Here is a 12,191-nt window from a genome sequence, read left to right on the forward strand (position 1 = left end):
CTTACAATGTACACTGATTATCAGTGATTATCAGGACTGCCTGATAATAATTTAAGCAACGACTAAATCTGCGGGAAATATTATTACAGTTCTTTGGGGACAAGTGGTTGAATCCAGGCTCCTGCATCGGCACATCTGGGCATCCTCCGTGGCCGGAGGCCTTGCCAGCGCTGCCCTCTCTCTCTTTTTTCCTTTTCCTCCCTCCGGTCCCCAGGCGGTAGATCGCCCGGTGGTCACGAGATCGCGCCGGTCCGCGCCGTCGTGCAGTGTGGCGAGCGCGGAGAGAGAACTACATTTCCCAGCTGACTCTCGTGCGCGCGCCCCTGGCCGCGCGCGGGGGGCGAGTGCAGCGGGCGCCCGCACCCCGCCGAGCGCCTGTCGCCCGCCGGAGCCTCTGCCAGGGGATGCGGTGGGAGGCGCTAGGAACCACTTAGCTACCGCCAAACGCCCAATGCCGCACTCGCTCACTCCCCCCGCCAGCGGAAGCGCCCGCGGAGCACAATGCAGCACTGAGGCAGCGCCGCGTTGGAGGCTGCAGCGCCGCGGCCGCCGCAGCACCAGCGGGACCGGGGAGGGGGCGGCCCGGGCGATCCGGGGGCGCGGGGCGCGGGATCCGGAGGCAGCTGCCGGGGCATGAAGAGCTGAGCGTCTTGGGCGAGGCGGGCTGCGGCAGCACCATGCAGGCGGCGGCCGTGTCCTTGCCCTTCTTGCTGCTCTGCGCCCTGGGGACCTATCCCCGGGCACGCTGCGGCCAGGCAGGTAAGTTCGCCGCCCTCTGTGCCTCCGGGGCGTACCATTTCCCTGGCATCTTTGCAGCCCTCAAGTACATTGTAAAGGGGCATCCCCATTTCCCGAGTACGCAGGGAGATTTTTTTATTTAGAAGGGTGGTGAGAAGTGAAGCAGAAATACAGCGTGGGAGCGCACGGATGCACTAGAAGCTTTAGGTCAATTGCCTGTTTCTCTTCTGAAGTAGAAGAGGAATGCGGAGGATGGGAGAGGGGTGCTCTGCTTCTGGGCCCGGATCCTGGATGCTCTCAGATGAGCTGGTCCAGGGCTCTGCGTCTGGTGTCTTTGCGTCCTTCCTAGATGGGGTCTGGAAAGGAGGGGGAGGTGGGATCTTCACACGGGAGACGTCGGACCGCAGGATGGACGAGTGTGGGTCAGGGTCATTTTTTTCGCCTTTTCTCTCCAATCCCTCCTTTCCCCCTTCCTGCCTGAGAAGACGCCTCGTTGACGGAGCTGGAGAGGAGGAACGAAAACCGCTTCCTGGAGCGCCAGAGCATTGTGCCACTTCGGCTCATCTACCGCTCCGGCGGCCAAGACGAAACTGGGCACGACGCGCTGGACACCCGGGTGCGGGGCGACCCTGGCGGCGGGCAGGTGAGAGGCGCGGCCTGCTGGGTGGTCCTCAGCCCAGCGCCGCGCACCCCGAACCGGCATTTGCTCTCCGTTGCCCTGGAGATGCAGTGTCTTCAGTGAAACGAGTGCAGTTCTAATGCGAGTCATGCATGGCGCTCCCTGTGCAAAAAAGAAAAGAGGGGTGTGTGTGTGTGTGTGTCAAAGCCCCCAAGGAGCCACTGGCTGGGGGCTCTGCTCAGGAGGAGTTTGTGCAGGATGCTTGGTGCTGCGCAGTAACCTGAGCGAAGGGGCGGAGACCCCCCTCACCTCTGCCAAGCAAAAGCCATGCATAGGCAAGATAGGATATAATATTTGAGTAGGATTTGCATCATCATGATTGTTGTTGTGGTTGTTGCTATTTTAATTCTCAAAGAGAAGAGTTTATGTGATTTAAACCAAGATTGGCACTGTAGGAAAACTGGAAACACTAGCCTAGACATCCCTAACTAAACTCAAACCTTAACGTTATAAGCTGAACCACAAGGTTCTCACTCACTGTGAACATCTGAGGAGGAACCATTACCCTCCACCTTCCAGAAAAGGTCTCCTCCCTCCCCCCTTTCTTCATTAGTAGTAGTCCTCATGGTGTAATTAGAGCCCTGTTGTTTACTGGACATTTATAAATTATGTTTCTTAAAAAAATTTAAATACTATTTACTGAGATTTAGGTCAATATCACACATCACAGATGTGGCTGAAAATGATTTTGAACTTACTGGTTAATTTAAGTACATATTTTGGGGCTCTGTAAACATTTTTTATATTTACATGGATCAACGTGGCAACCAGTTCACCCGCCTGTAAGTACATATTAAGATAGAACTTGTTCATGTAGTTGAAAATTTTGCACACTTCACTGAAGCAAAGGGAGGCTGAACCTTTTCACATGGGTAAATACATTGTTAATATCTTAAGGTGTATCTTGATGTGATAGCCATAGTTATTTATCTGTAAGTGTAAAATAAGCATAGAAAAATACTACTTAAATCTGTATTTGTAGACGAGTATGTAGTTCTGTTAAAATTTTAATGTAAGAGAGAACCTAATGTAAAAGGGTCTAGTAATATCTATTGATTAGATTATTTTAGTGGAACATCTGATATGCCAAACTTGAATGAAGATCCTGTCATTTGAATTAATGTCTGGTAAATACTTATTTTTACATTTATTTATATTCAAATTTTATTTATTTATTTGAGTTAATATTTGGAAATACCTTTTCCTTTTTGACTTGTTTCCACAGTAAGACTGAAGACGCATAGGACATTGTTGTATTTTTCAATAAATTAGAATTATTTCTGTGGGGGAATATTCTCATACTCATTTACAACTTTTGATCATAAAAATTTCAAATACGCACAAAAATAGGTAGAGTATTATAAGCAGAACTCCCAGCTTCAACAATTAGTAACTCATAGCCAGCCTTGTTTTATCTACATTCTACTTATTTTCTTTCCTGTTCTGCATTATTTTGAAGCAAATCATATCATTTCATTCATAAAAAATTTCACTAAGGACTTCTAAATCATAATGATTTTTAGAAAATGTAACAGTGATATTATCATAGCTAATATATATTATGTATTAAAAATATATGTATGTTAAATATATTATATATAAATATATTAAATAAATGTACAAATATTATGCATAATATTATTATGTTGTATATTATATTAATACATATTTAAGTTTGTTAGATCTGGGACCCAGATATTGCTTATAGACTACTGCAATTAGTTTATTTTTTGCTTTTTTTTTTTTTTTTTAGGGCCGCACCTGAGGCATATGGAAGTTCCAAGGCTAGGAGTTGAATTGGAGCTGTAGCCACTGGCCTACACCACAGCCACAGCAATACCAGATCCGAGTTGTATTTGTGACCTACACCATAGCTCCTGACATCACTGGATCCTTAACCCACTGAGTGAGGCCAAGGATTGAACCTGCCTCCTCATGGATCCTAGTCAGATTCATTTCTGCTGAGCCACAGTGGGAACTCCAGTTTATTTTTTGTTTAAGTCTCTTTCTGCATGGTTTCCCCACTCCAGTTCCTCCCTGTTTTCTATGCCGTTTATTCATTGAAGATAAGGGGTCTTTCATCCAGGAGAGTCTTCCACAGTATGAGTTTTTGCTGTTATAGACAGTGCTTTAAAACAAATCACAAAGACTTTCTCAGAGAGGAAGAAAGTAGAGATGCAGAAGGAGGAAAATGCAGTGTTGAACCTAGAAACTCCCAGAGTCCCTGCTGTGTGCTTGACGATGTCCTTGGGTACCTCTGCCTTTCTCTCTGTTGGCAAAAGGCCACCAATCTTGGACAACGGCCCCGTCTTCCATTTTCTCCCCACTTTTGGAAGACCACTTCTGTGGTTTTCTGGTTCAGAGGCCTCTCCTCTTGGGGAGGAGATGCTTGGGGCTTGTGCAGATTCCACCTTCTATAAGAATAAACTTCACCATTGAGAAGCATAACTTTGGCTTTTGGTGGGGAGTGAATGAATTGGTGGGATTTAGGTTAAGCAGGCTGAATAGATGATTCATTCAAGCCAGAAATGCAAGTGGAGGGACAGTCTTGTCATCAGAATAATTAGTACAAGTAATTATCTCAGTGCTTGGCACATGGTGAGGTACACGTTGTATATGTGGTTGGATATCTGGATTACCTGGGGAGCTGTGGCAGTTTATCATCATCAGCCCCAGTTAGAGATCGCTGACTAGTAGGATTGAATCTGGCAGTCAGAGTTGTAAAGACTTGGTTGCCAGATGCCATAACATTTCCTGCAGTTAGGAAACTAAGGAGTGCTCCTGCATTTTGGCATTTCTAGTTTCATTGAGAGCTGTCATTGAACCTGAAAAAGTAAGTTAGTTCTGTATGGACCCTGTTATTTCTTTGATGATTAAATAGATATAATTTATGGCATCTTAGCTACTCACAGATATTTTTAGCAACTGCCTTTTTACTTCAGAAATAAAATTAGGATGCTTTTCTCTCTCCTCACAAAGGTATGCATTGATCAGCTGATTTGTTTATTTAAAAGGCATTTATTTACTTGGGCTCATACTGTGTACCAATTTTTGTGCAAGGCCCTGGGGATTTAGAGATAAAAGACCCAGTTCTGGCCTTTAAGGAGTTTACAGACAAGGGGGATGATGGATGACTAGAGAGGCTATTATACTCTGTCCTTATATATAATTTTCTGGAGGTGATCACAGAGAGCCGTGGAAGCAGAGAAGACATAGCGCTTAACCCAGGTGAGCAGTCAGGGTGGACTCTCAGGTGGAGGTGCTATCTGAGCTGTGTTTTGAGGCTGAGTAGGAGCTGGCCAGATTAAAAGGAGGGAGTGGGCATCTCAAAGAGAAGGGGCAGCAGGTACATGGACATGTGGGAACCAGGACACATTTTTATTAACTGCTAATAGTTAGGATTTAAGGGACAGCTGTAACAAAACAGAAAGATAAAGAATAGATGCTATAGCACCTTCCTGACTTGCTGAGGAATTTGGACTTGTCCTGAAGGCCATTCAAGGATTTCAGTAAGGAGAGTTATTGACCAGATTCCTGTTGTGGGATGAGCCTAGTTGTTAGGAATGAATAGGCTTAATTTCAAAGGCTGAGTGAATGTGGTTGTTCACTTGAATTCATTGTTAAATGCCAATTCTCCTCCTTAAGCTTCCTAAGAACTCAGTTACTTAGCTACTACTTAGTATAAATTAGTTAATGTTTATAAAGCATTTAGAACAGTGCTGCATGTATTGTAAGTGCTATATGAACTTTTGTTAAATAATATTAACTTCCTCCAGCTGCTTGAGTACTATTTAGAAATTTTATGACATCACCTTAATGCAAAATGGTGCCCTAATTACCTGAACTTAACACATTCCCATAAGTCAGTTTCCAATTACTCGAATTTACATAACTAAGTGGAATCTTAACAGTTGTACAGATGGAAGAAACCTTACAGGTCATCTAACCTAATTCAAGAATCACTTTTCATCTGGTAAGATCAAGCCATTGATGGAGAGTAAGGAAACCAGCAATGTAATGCTTAATGTTTCCCAGAAAGCTGACAAGGACTGTGATGGTATAAAACACTTTAATTTTACCCTTTTTTTTTCTTTTTATGGGCACACCTGTGGCATATGGAAGTTCCCTGGTTAGGGGTCAGATCAGAGCTGCAGCTGCAGCCTATGCCACAGGTACAGCAGCACCAGATCTGAGCAGCATCTGTGACCCATGCCACAGCTTATGACAACAATGGCTCCTTAACCCAATGAGTGAGGCCAGGGATCCAACCCGCATCTCCTAATGGAGGCAGTGTTGGGTGCTTAACCTTCTGAGGCACAATGGGAACTTCCTTAATTTTACTTTTAATGTGGCCTTCATTTCAGTTTTCATCCCTAAATGGAACAGAATGCTTATTTTTTGGAAAAAACTTTTCATTATTGTTCTGTGCAAATTCTGGCAATTTAGTGTGAAATGGTAAGTCTGTTATGAGTCCATATTATAAAATATTTCTTTACTATTTGGCTGGTTACTTGAATGATTGGCCCATACTGAAAGCTTATTGTGCCATAAAGTCCCAGAAATAGTAGTCAAAGAAATTATATTTGATTGTGGGTAAACTTGCTAGCCTCGAGATTGTTTCCTAGTCTGAAGTCATTTCGGTCCTTTTAAAATAGCCCTCTGAACAGGAATATTCAAAGTATTCAGTCTTTCTTCTGACTTTATATTATTTGTGCTGGAAAAAATTACATGTTTGCAGATAATAGGATAAAACATATGTTTAACTGGTTACCCATATGGGCAAGATATCACCTGCTGAGTCCAAAGGATGGTTTGATGTGATGATCACGTAATTGCTATTTTTAAGAATAAGCCCCTTAATGATTCCTCTTTTTTTGTTTGTTTGTTTTTTGTTTTTTTTTTGTAAACCAAGCATGACGGATTTAGTCTAGCATTGAAGATGCTAGGGTTATTTGGTGGTTTATTTTGGTATGTGGTCATCCCGTGCATTTTTCGGTAGCTGGTTTTGCAGTCAGTGATTGCAGTTCTCTGCAAGTAGCAGAATTTATTTTTGTCAGAGGTCTTTGTTGTCAGCGAATAAGACAGGCAATGTATTTTTCTGTCCCATTCTCTGGAAAGTGTTGAAAGCTTCTCAAGTAGTCAGTCAAGGACCAAGGATATAGTTCTACCATTTATTACAGTTTTGATAAGCAGTAATGAATGAGGAAAATGCAAGATGGTCATAGGACGGCAAGCAGTAGCGGTGCTCCATCCTTATGAGTATTTTTTTTTTTCAAACAAATATGCCTCAGCATGGATGAGCAGTACTTAAAATTGGGTTGTTTCACATGGGAGCACTGAGTCAGCTTGTCTGTAAGTTGTTTGCAGTACTGCTCCCCTGGTAGAAAAGGGCTCCTAGGAATTACTGCTTTGGAAATTTCTTGCAAGGGTAGCACAAATATCTTTTCTCCTTAATGTGTGTTTGTTAAATCTAAGTAGCTCAATATCGATAAAGTTTTGCCATCCATCAAAACTTTGTTCTGGTGCTATAAAAGGAAAGGAGACATTTCCCTGCACATTTTTATTCCTCTGCCAACCTCCTCTTACAATTAAATACTTAAAAGAAAATAAAAGTTAGGATAGTAGGCGTTTTCCTTATGTCTTGTTTTTAGTCTTTGAGAGCATAACTGCATGTATTTCTTTGGGGGGCACCTTTGAAATTCTGCCCAGTGGTTTAACCAGGCACAGAACAACGTCATCTTTCATCGCTTCTTCACAGCTACACATGGAAAACTGTGAATGACTCTAAGAGCTAATGGGATGACAAAAATTGTCCTTTTTTGTGTTTTCTTTCTCTTAGTTTAAAGAATTTCAAGTGTTTGGTCATTTTTAATGATTAAAGCCCCTTCTAAAAGACCGTGGAGGTAGGCCCGCTTTCTTGTCATGCAGCGGTTAGTGGTAATGTCTAATCCCAGATAAGGGCCACATGTTTCATGTTTAGTAGCTGGATTGGTATCACTCTTCTCAGTCACTATTGGTGTACTCTTTCCAGGCAAAAAGATACAAAATATCTTTTGTGTCTTCATAGAACAAGTAGCTCCAGATCCCAAATGTCAAAGGATTCAGATCAAAGAGGTACTAATACATAATCAATAATAACCAAAGGATAGCTTCTGTGAACATCTACTAGCTGGATGTGTTTACTTTGGAAATAAAAGCATTAGAAAGCAAATATTGAGGGAAAGAGTTGAAAAATAAGAATTAGTATTTGCCGAACATCTGCCATGTGTCAGGCATTGTGCTGAATGATTTACAAACATTATCTCTTGTCATGGGGTGAATATTATTATGCCCATTTTATAGATGAGGAAATTGACATTTAAGGATGCTAATTAACCAGCCCAAGATCATACAAAATGATAAGTAGTAGAACTGGGATAAGAATTATCAAAGAAAATGTTAGAGATCCATGTAGAATAAGCCTCTTATGATATTTGCTTCTTATTTAACATGCAGTTATGCATTCATCTGTGTGCTGGAACAAACCTAACATTTTTTTTTTTACAACTCTTGGTCCTGCCCTGGTCTCCTCCCTCACTCATTTGATCAGTTTATAAAGATGAATTGATGTCATCATTAGCACTTGTTATATATCTTCATTTCTGGAAATGGGTATAATTTCTACTTTGACCTCAGATGTTCTTTTAACCACATGGAAATGTCTGCATCTGCATCTACATGGCTGCAGAGAATGTCTGCACTCTGAGTTCTTGTTGAAATTTAATGTGCCGGAAATTCCCTCAACAGAAACTTTTGTCAAGGATCATCATATGTTCCTCCGTAGTGCACTGGCCTCCCCTCCAGAGATTCTGCAACAGGAGTCTTTTTGAAAGTCTCTCCAGTGGATTTCAGTTGGCACCCAGGGTTGAAGCATTCTTTGTATTCTTAAGGTTTAAGACAGTTTTCTCTTAAATCTCCTTGGATTCCAGTTAGTCAGAAGGGAGTTTAGTAGCTGGATTGGTATCACTCTTCTCAGTCACTTCCCTACCCTCTTCAACCAGCTACCAGGCTTTTTCTAAAGGATCGTTTGAAGGACATTGTAAGATTATATTCCTGAGAAACCGGTTCCAGTGTTCTTTGATGTCTTGGAGAACATTATGCATGGTGTCTTCTTAGGACCAAGAGGAGAGATTCATCATGTGACTGTTCTGTTCCTTGACCTGGAAGCCGGAAGTTTGGAGGCAAATCGTGCCCTTCTCTGAAATGGAAGTCCCGGCCTGAGTTTCTGTAGGAGCTTCCTTTCTATCTCATTATCATCTTCCTTCTCATCATCCCCATTTCAATGAAGAAGTCATCTATCCGGACTCTCTCTTGCTTTGTAATTTACCAGTCTGGGGAGTCACCTCTGCGCACATTCGCACTTGCATGTTAGATTTAGATTAAAATAAACATTCAGGCTTAAAAAAAAAAATTCTCCAGAAGTTTCCTCTGTCCACTTTCCTAAAGTAGTCCCATTCCACTCCCCTCCTTGTCACCATTACTCTTTTTCCTTTCTAATACTTGACATTCTTTTTAGTGGTTGACTTGTGTATTGTCTTTTTTCAGTATGTCATCATTAGACTGTAAGCTACATGAGAATAGTGAACTTGTCTATCCCACACATCTCCACTGCCTAGAGGGGTGCCTGGCACAGAGTCAGTGTTTAATAAATATTTATTGAACTAATGAGTTTTCCCTCTCTCCTTGCCCTGGTTCCTCATCTCCTTAAAAATTTTATTTTATCTTGTAATTGTCCACATAAGACAACCCTGAAATCAAAACTGGGTTCCAGATGAATAAATGCATGAGTATGTTTAGTCTTTTCAGATACTTAATTTATAGTCCCTTTGTTAATTACCATTATTTGACACATAAATAGAATTCAATATGCTATATTTAAAAAAATATAAAGACATTTTATAGGGAGTCTTCTGGTGGTTCAGTGGGATGGGGTCTGGTGTTGTCACTGATGTAACTCAAGTCACTGCTGTGGTGAAGATTCAATTCATGTCCCTGGAACTTCTTTAGGCTACAGGTGTGGCATAAATAGAATAAAGTAAAATAATTGTATAGAAACACTGATTTTAAACTTCGAGTGTCCTTTACTTTTGATTCTACCTTTTTAGTTGCTTTTAAGACAGAAATCTGTTTTCCCCAGAGCAGAATATTATATGTAACTTGATTTTGAAAATAGCATTTAAAAGGTTGTACCATGATCTAGAAACATCAGCAGCTCTAAAGCTGGAACGAGAAGGAGTAAGGAAATTAATCCACTCCACCCCCACAGTGTATTTGTTGTTTGTATTGAAGAGATTTTTCAGAATCATAGTCATCGTAAGCCTAAGTCAACACTTCTCTTCTCCTTTTTAAAAATTAATTTTGGATCAGGGAATTTTAGCAGTTAGGGATAGTTGCCCTTTTGCTACTTTATTTTTGTCCCAAGTAAAGAACATTAGATAACATCTTCGAAGATGGGAAATTGATGGTACTTTCTTGAAGCTAGGCCTCAAGAAATCATTTTTCACAAGTCGTTTTAAAATGTTCTGCCCAAGGCAGTAGATCTGGTTGGCAGTTTTCTTAGACCACTTATTCTGCTTAGCATGGACTCATGTCATTAGCTTTTATCTCTGGTTGGTCAATTTCTGTTCTTAGGTACCTTTTTTTTTCAGTTTGCCTTTTTTTTTGGTTTTATTTTTTATTTTCTATTACTCAATGAATTTTATTACATTTATAGTTGAACAACAATCATCACAACCAAATTTTATAGCATTTCCATCCCAAACCCCCAGCAACCCTCCCAACCCCCCACCGCCTTTAAGCAGGCTTGTTGGGGAGAAATTGCTGTCATTTCCTCCACTCGTGTGGTCAGGATGCTGGGTCAGGCTGGTACACATCATTGGCTGCTCCAAGTCAGAACTCAGGCTTTGCTTTCAGGGATTCTCTTTCTTTGGATTAGACACCAAGACGCTGCAGAGAGAGCTGCCACTTCACAGACGTGGTGTCCTTGAGATCCCTAGTGGGTTTTCCATGCCTTTGGATAGGCTGTCAGTGTCTGAACCTAGCTGTGGATCCATAGCAGTCAAGGTTATGCAGGGTGGTATGAATCCAAAGTAGGCTGGAGGGGAGTTCCCGTCGTGGTGCAGTGGTTAACGAATCCAACTAGGAACCATGAGGTTGTGGGTTTGATCCCTGACCTCGCTCAGTGGGTTAAGGATCCGGCGTTACCGTGAGCTGTGGTGAAGGTTGCAGACTCGGCTTGGATCCCGCTTTGCTGTGGCTCTGGTGTAGGCTGGTAGCTACAGCTCCAATTAGACCCCTGGCCTGGGAACCTCCATATGCCGCGGGAGCGGCCCTAGAAAAGGCAAAAAGACAAAACAAAACAAAACAAAACAAAATAGAGTAGGCTGGAGTAGGAGCAGTGGGCCGAAGAGTGGTCCTGGGTTATCAGAACATAGGCCAGAGCAGGCTGTGGTTAAAGGGTAGTGGAAGGTGAGGCTCAGGCAAGCAGATCAGTTTTAGAGAGAAGATATTGGGTCCACTGTACTGGCTCAGTTTAGCATCCTCCATGCTCAACTGCACAACTAGAGAGAGTGACCTGAAAAAGTCAGGCATTTGCTGAGGTGTTTTTTGTTATTTTTTACAGCTGCACCCGAGGCATATGGAAGTTCCCAGGCTAGGGGTCAAATTGGCGCTCTAGCAGCCAGCCTATGCCACAGCCACAGCAACGCGGGATCCCAGCCGTGTCTGCAACCTACAGCACAGCTCGCTGCAACGCTGGATCCTTTACCCACTGAGTGGGGCCAGGGATCAAACCCATGTCCTCATGGATACTAGTCAGGTTCATTATCTGCTAAGCCTCAATGGGAACTCCCATAGGTCTTTTGTTTTTAAAAGAACCTTGTATTTTTCAGCAAGACTAGCTCTGATGGCCCTTGGGGTTGTTTCCACGCCCCCATGAGCTTTAAGTGTTTGGTTCAGAGGGAAGAATCATTTTCTCCTCCTCCTTCTCCCTCTCCCCCATTCCTTCTATTCCTCCTCTTTTTTCTCTTTCTTTCCCTCCTCCCCTTCCTCCTTCTTCTTCCTATTCTTATTCCTCTTTATGCCTGTTCCTCTTCCTTCCTTCCTTCCTCCTTCTCCATCTTATTCTTCATTGGTCTTCTCTAAGGGTCTGCAGGCTAGTGTGTTGAAGGACTTGCATACAGAGAGTCAGGACCCTGAGGCTTATTGCCAGGAAGCAGTGTTTATTTGTGCCGGCACTGGCTCAGCAGATTCACATCCAAAGGCTGAGCCCTGGAGCACAGCAGGGCACAGCCTTTATATACCTTTCATTAGTTTCCCTTTTACCTTTTGGCCCCTTTGTCTTCCTTATAGGGTAACATGCACTTGATTGGATGGTCTATGCTACAGAGTTACGCATGCGCACAGAGATGCTGATTGTGCCCTGTTGCCTTCCCTTTGTTCTGGGAGGGTCCTTACCACAAGTGGAAGGGGGCTTTAAGGAACCCACTCTTCCCTTCATTAATATAGTTGAGACTGTAGACCCTGAGCCTCTGCTGGGTTAGGAGATGACATTTACATAGATTGATTTCCAAACTCCTGAGAGTTCATGCTCGGAAAAATCATACTTATTTTGTGCAAAACGAGCAACAGGCTCACTTGATGTGGCAGGAACTACACGTTAAGTAAATGTGTGTTAATAACCGAGTCCTTGTAAGTGGGAGTTTGGAAAATTTGTTCTTATTGAGATGGATAATTT

General features: G+C 42.6%; 1 protein-coding gene across 6 annotated transcripts in view; it reads left to right on the plus strand.

Annotated features, from left to right (window-relative positions):
• The first annotated feature begins 362 nt into the window (after window positions 1-362).
• ADAM22 (ADAM metallopeptidase domain 22) overlaps window positions 363-12,191 on the plus strand; it is a 236,023-nt gene continuing 224,194 nt past the window's right edge. For 4 of the 6 annotated variants that reach the window (XM_047752655.1, XM_047752658.1, XM_047752653.1 and 1 more), the window contains exons 1-2: window positions 363-759; window positions 1,224-1,381. In XM_047752655.1, coding sequence (XP_047608611.1) covers window positions 678-759; window positions 1,224-1,381 — 240 coding nt within the window. In that variant the 5' untranslated portion in view covers window positions 363-677. Of the gene's footprint in view, window positions 760-1,220; window positions 1,382-12,191 lie in introns of all 6 variants that reach the window. The other 2 variants (XM_047752657.1, XM_047752656.1) reach the window with 1 other exon arrangement.

Source organism: Phacochoerus africanus, chromosome 11, assembly GCF_016906955.1.
Source record: "Phacochoerus africanus isolate WHEZ1 chromosome 11, ROS_Pafr_v1, whole genome shotgun sequence".
Classification (NCBI taxonomy): domain Eukaryota; kingdom Metazoa; phylum Chordata; class Mammalia; order Artiodactyla; family Suidae; genus Phacochoerus; species Phacochoerus africanus.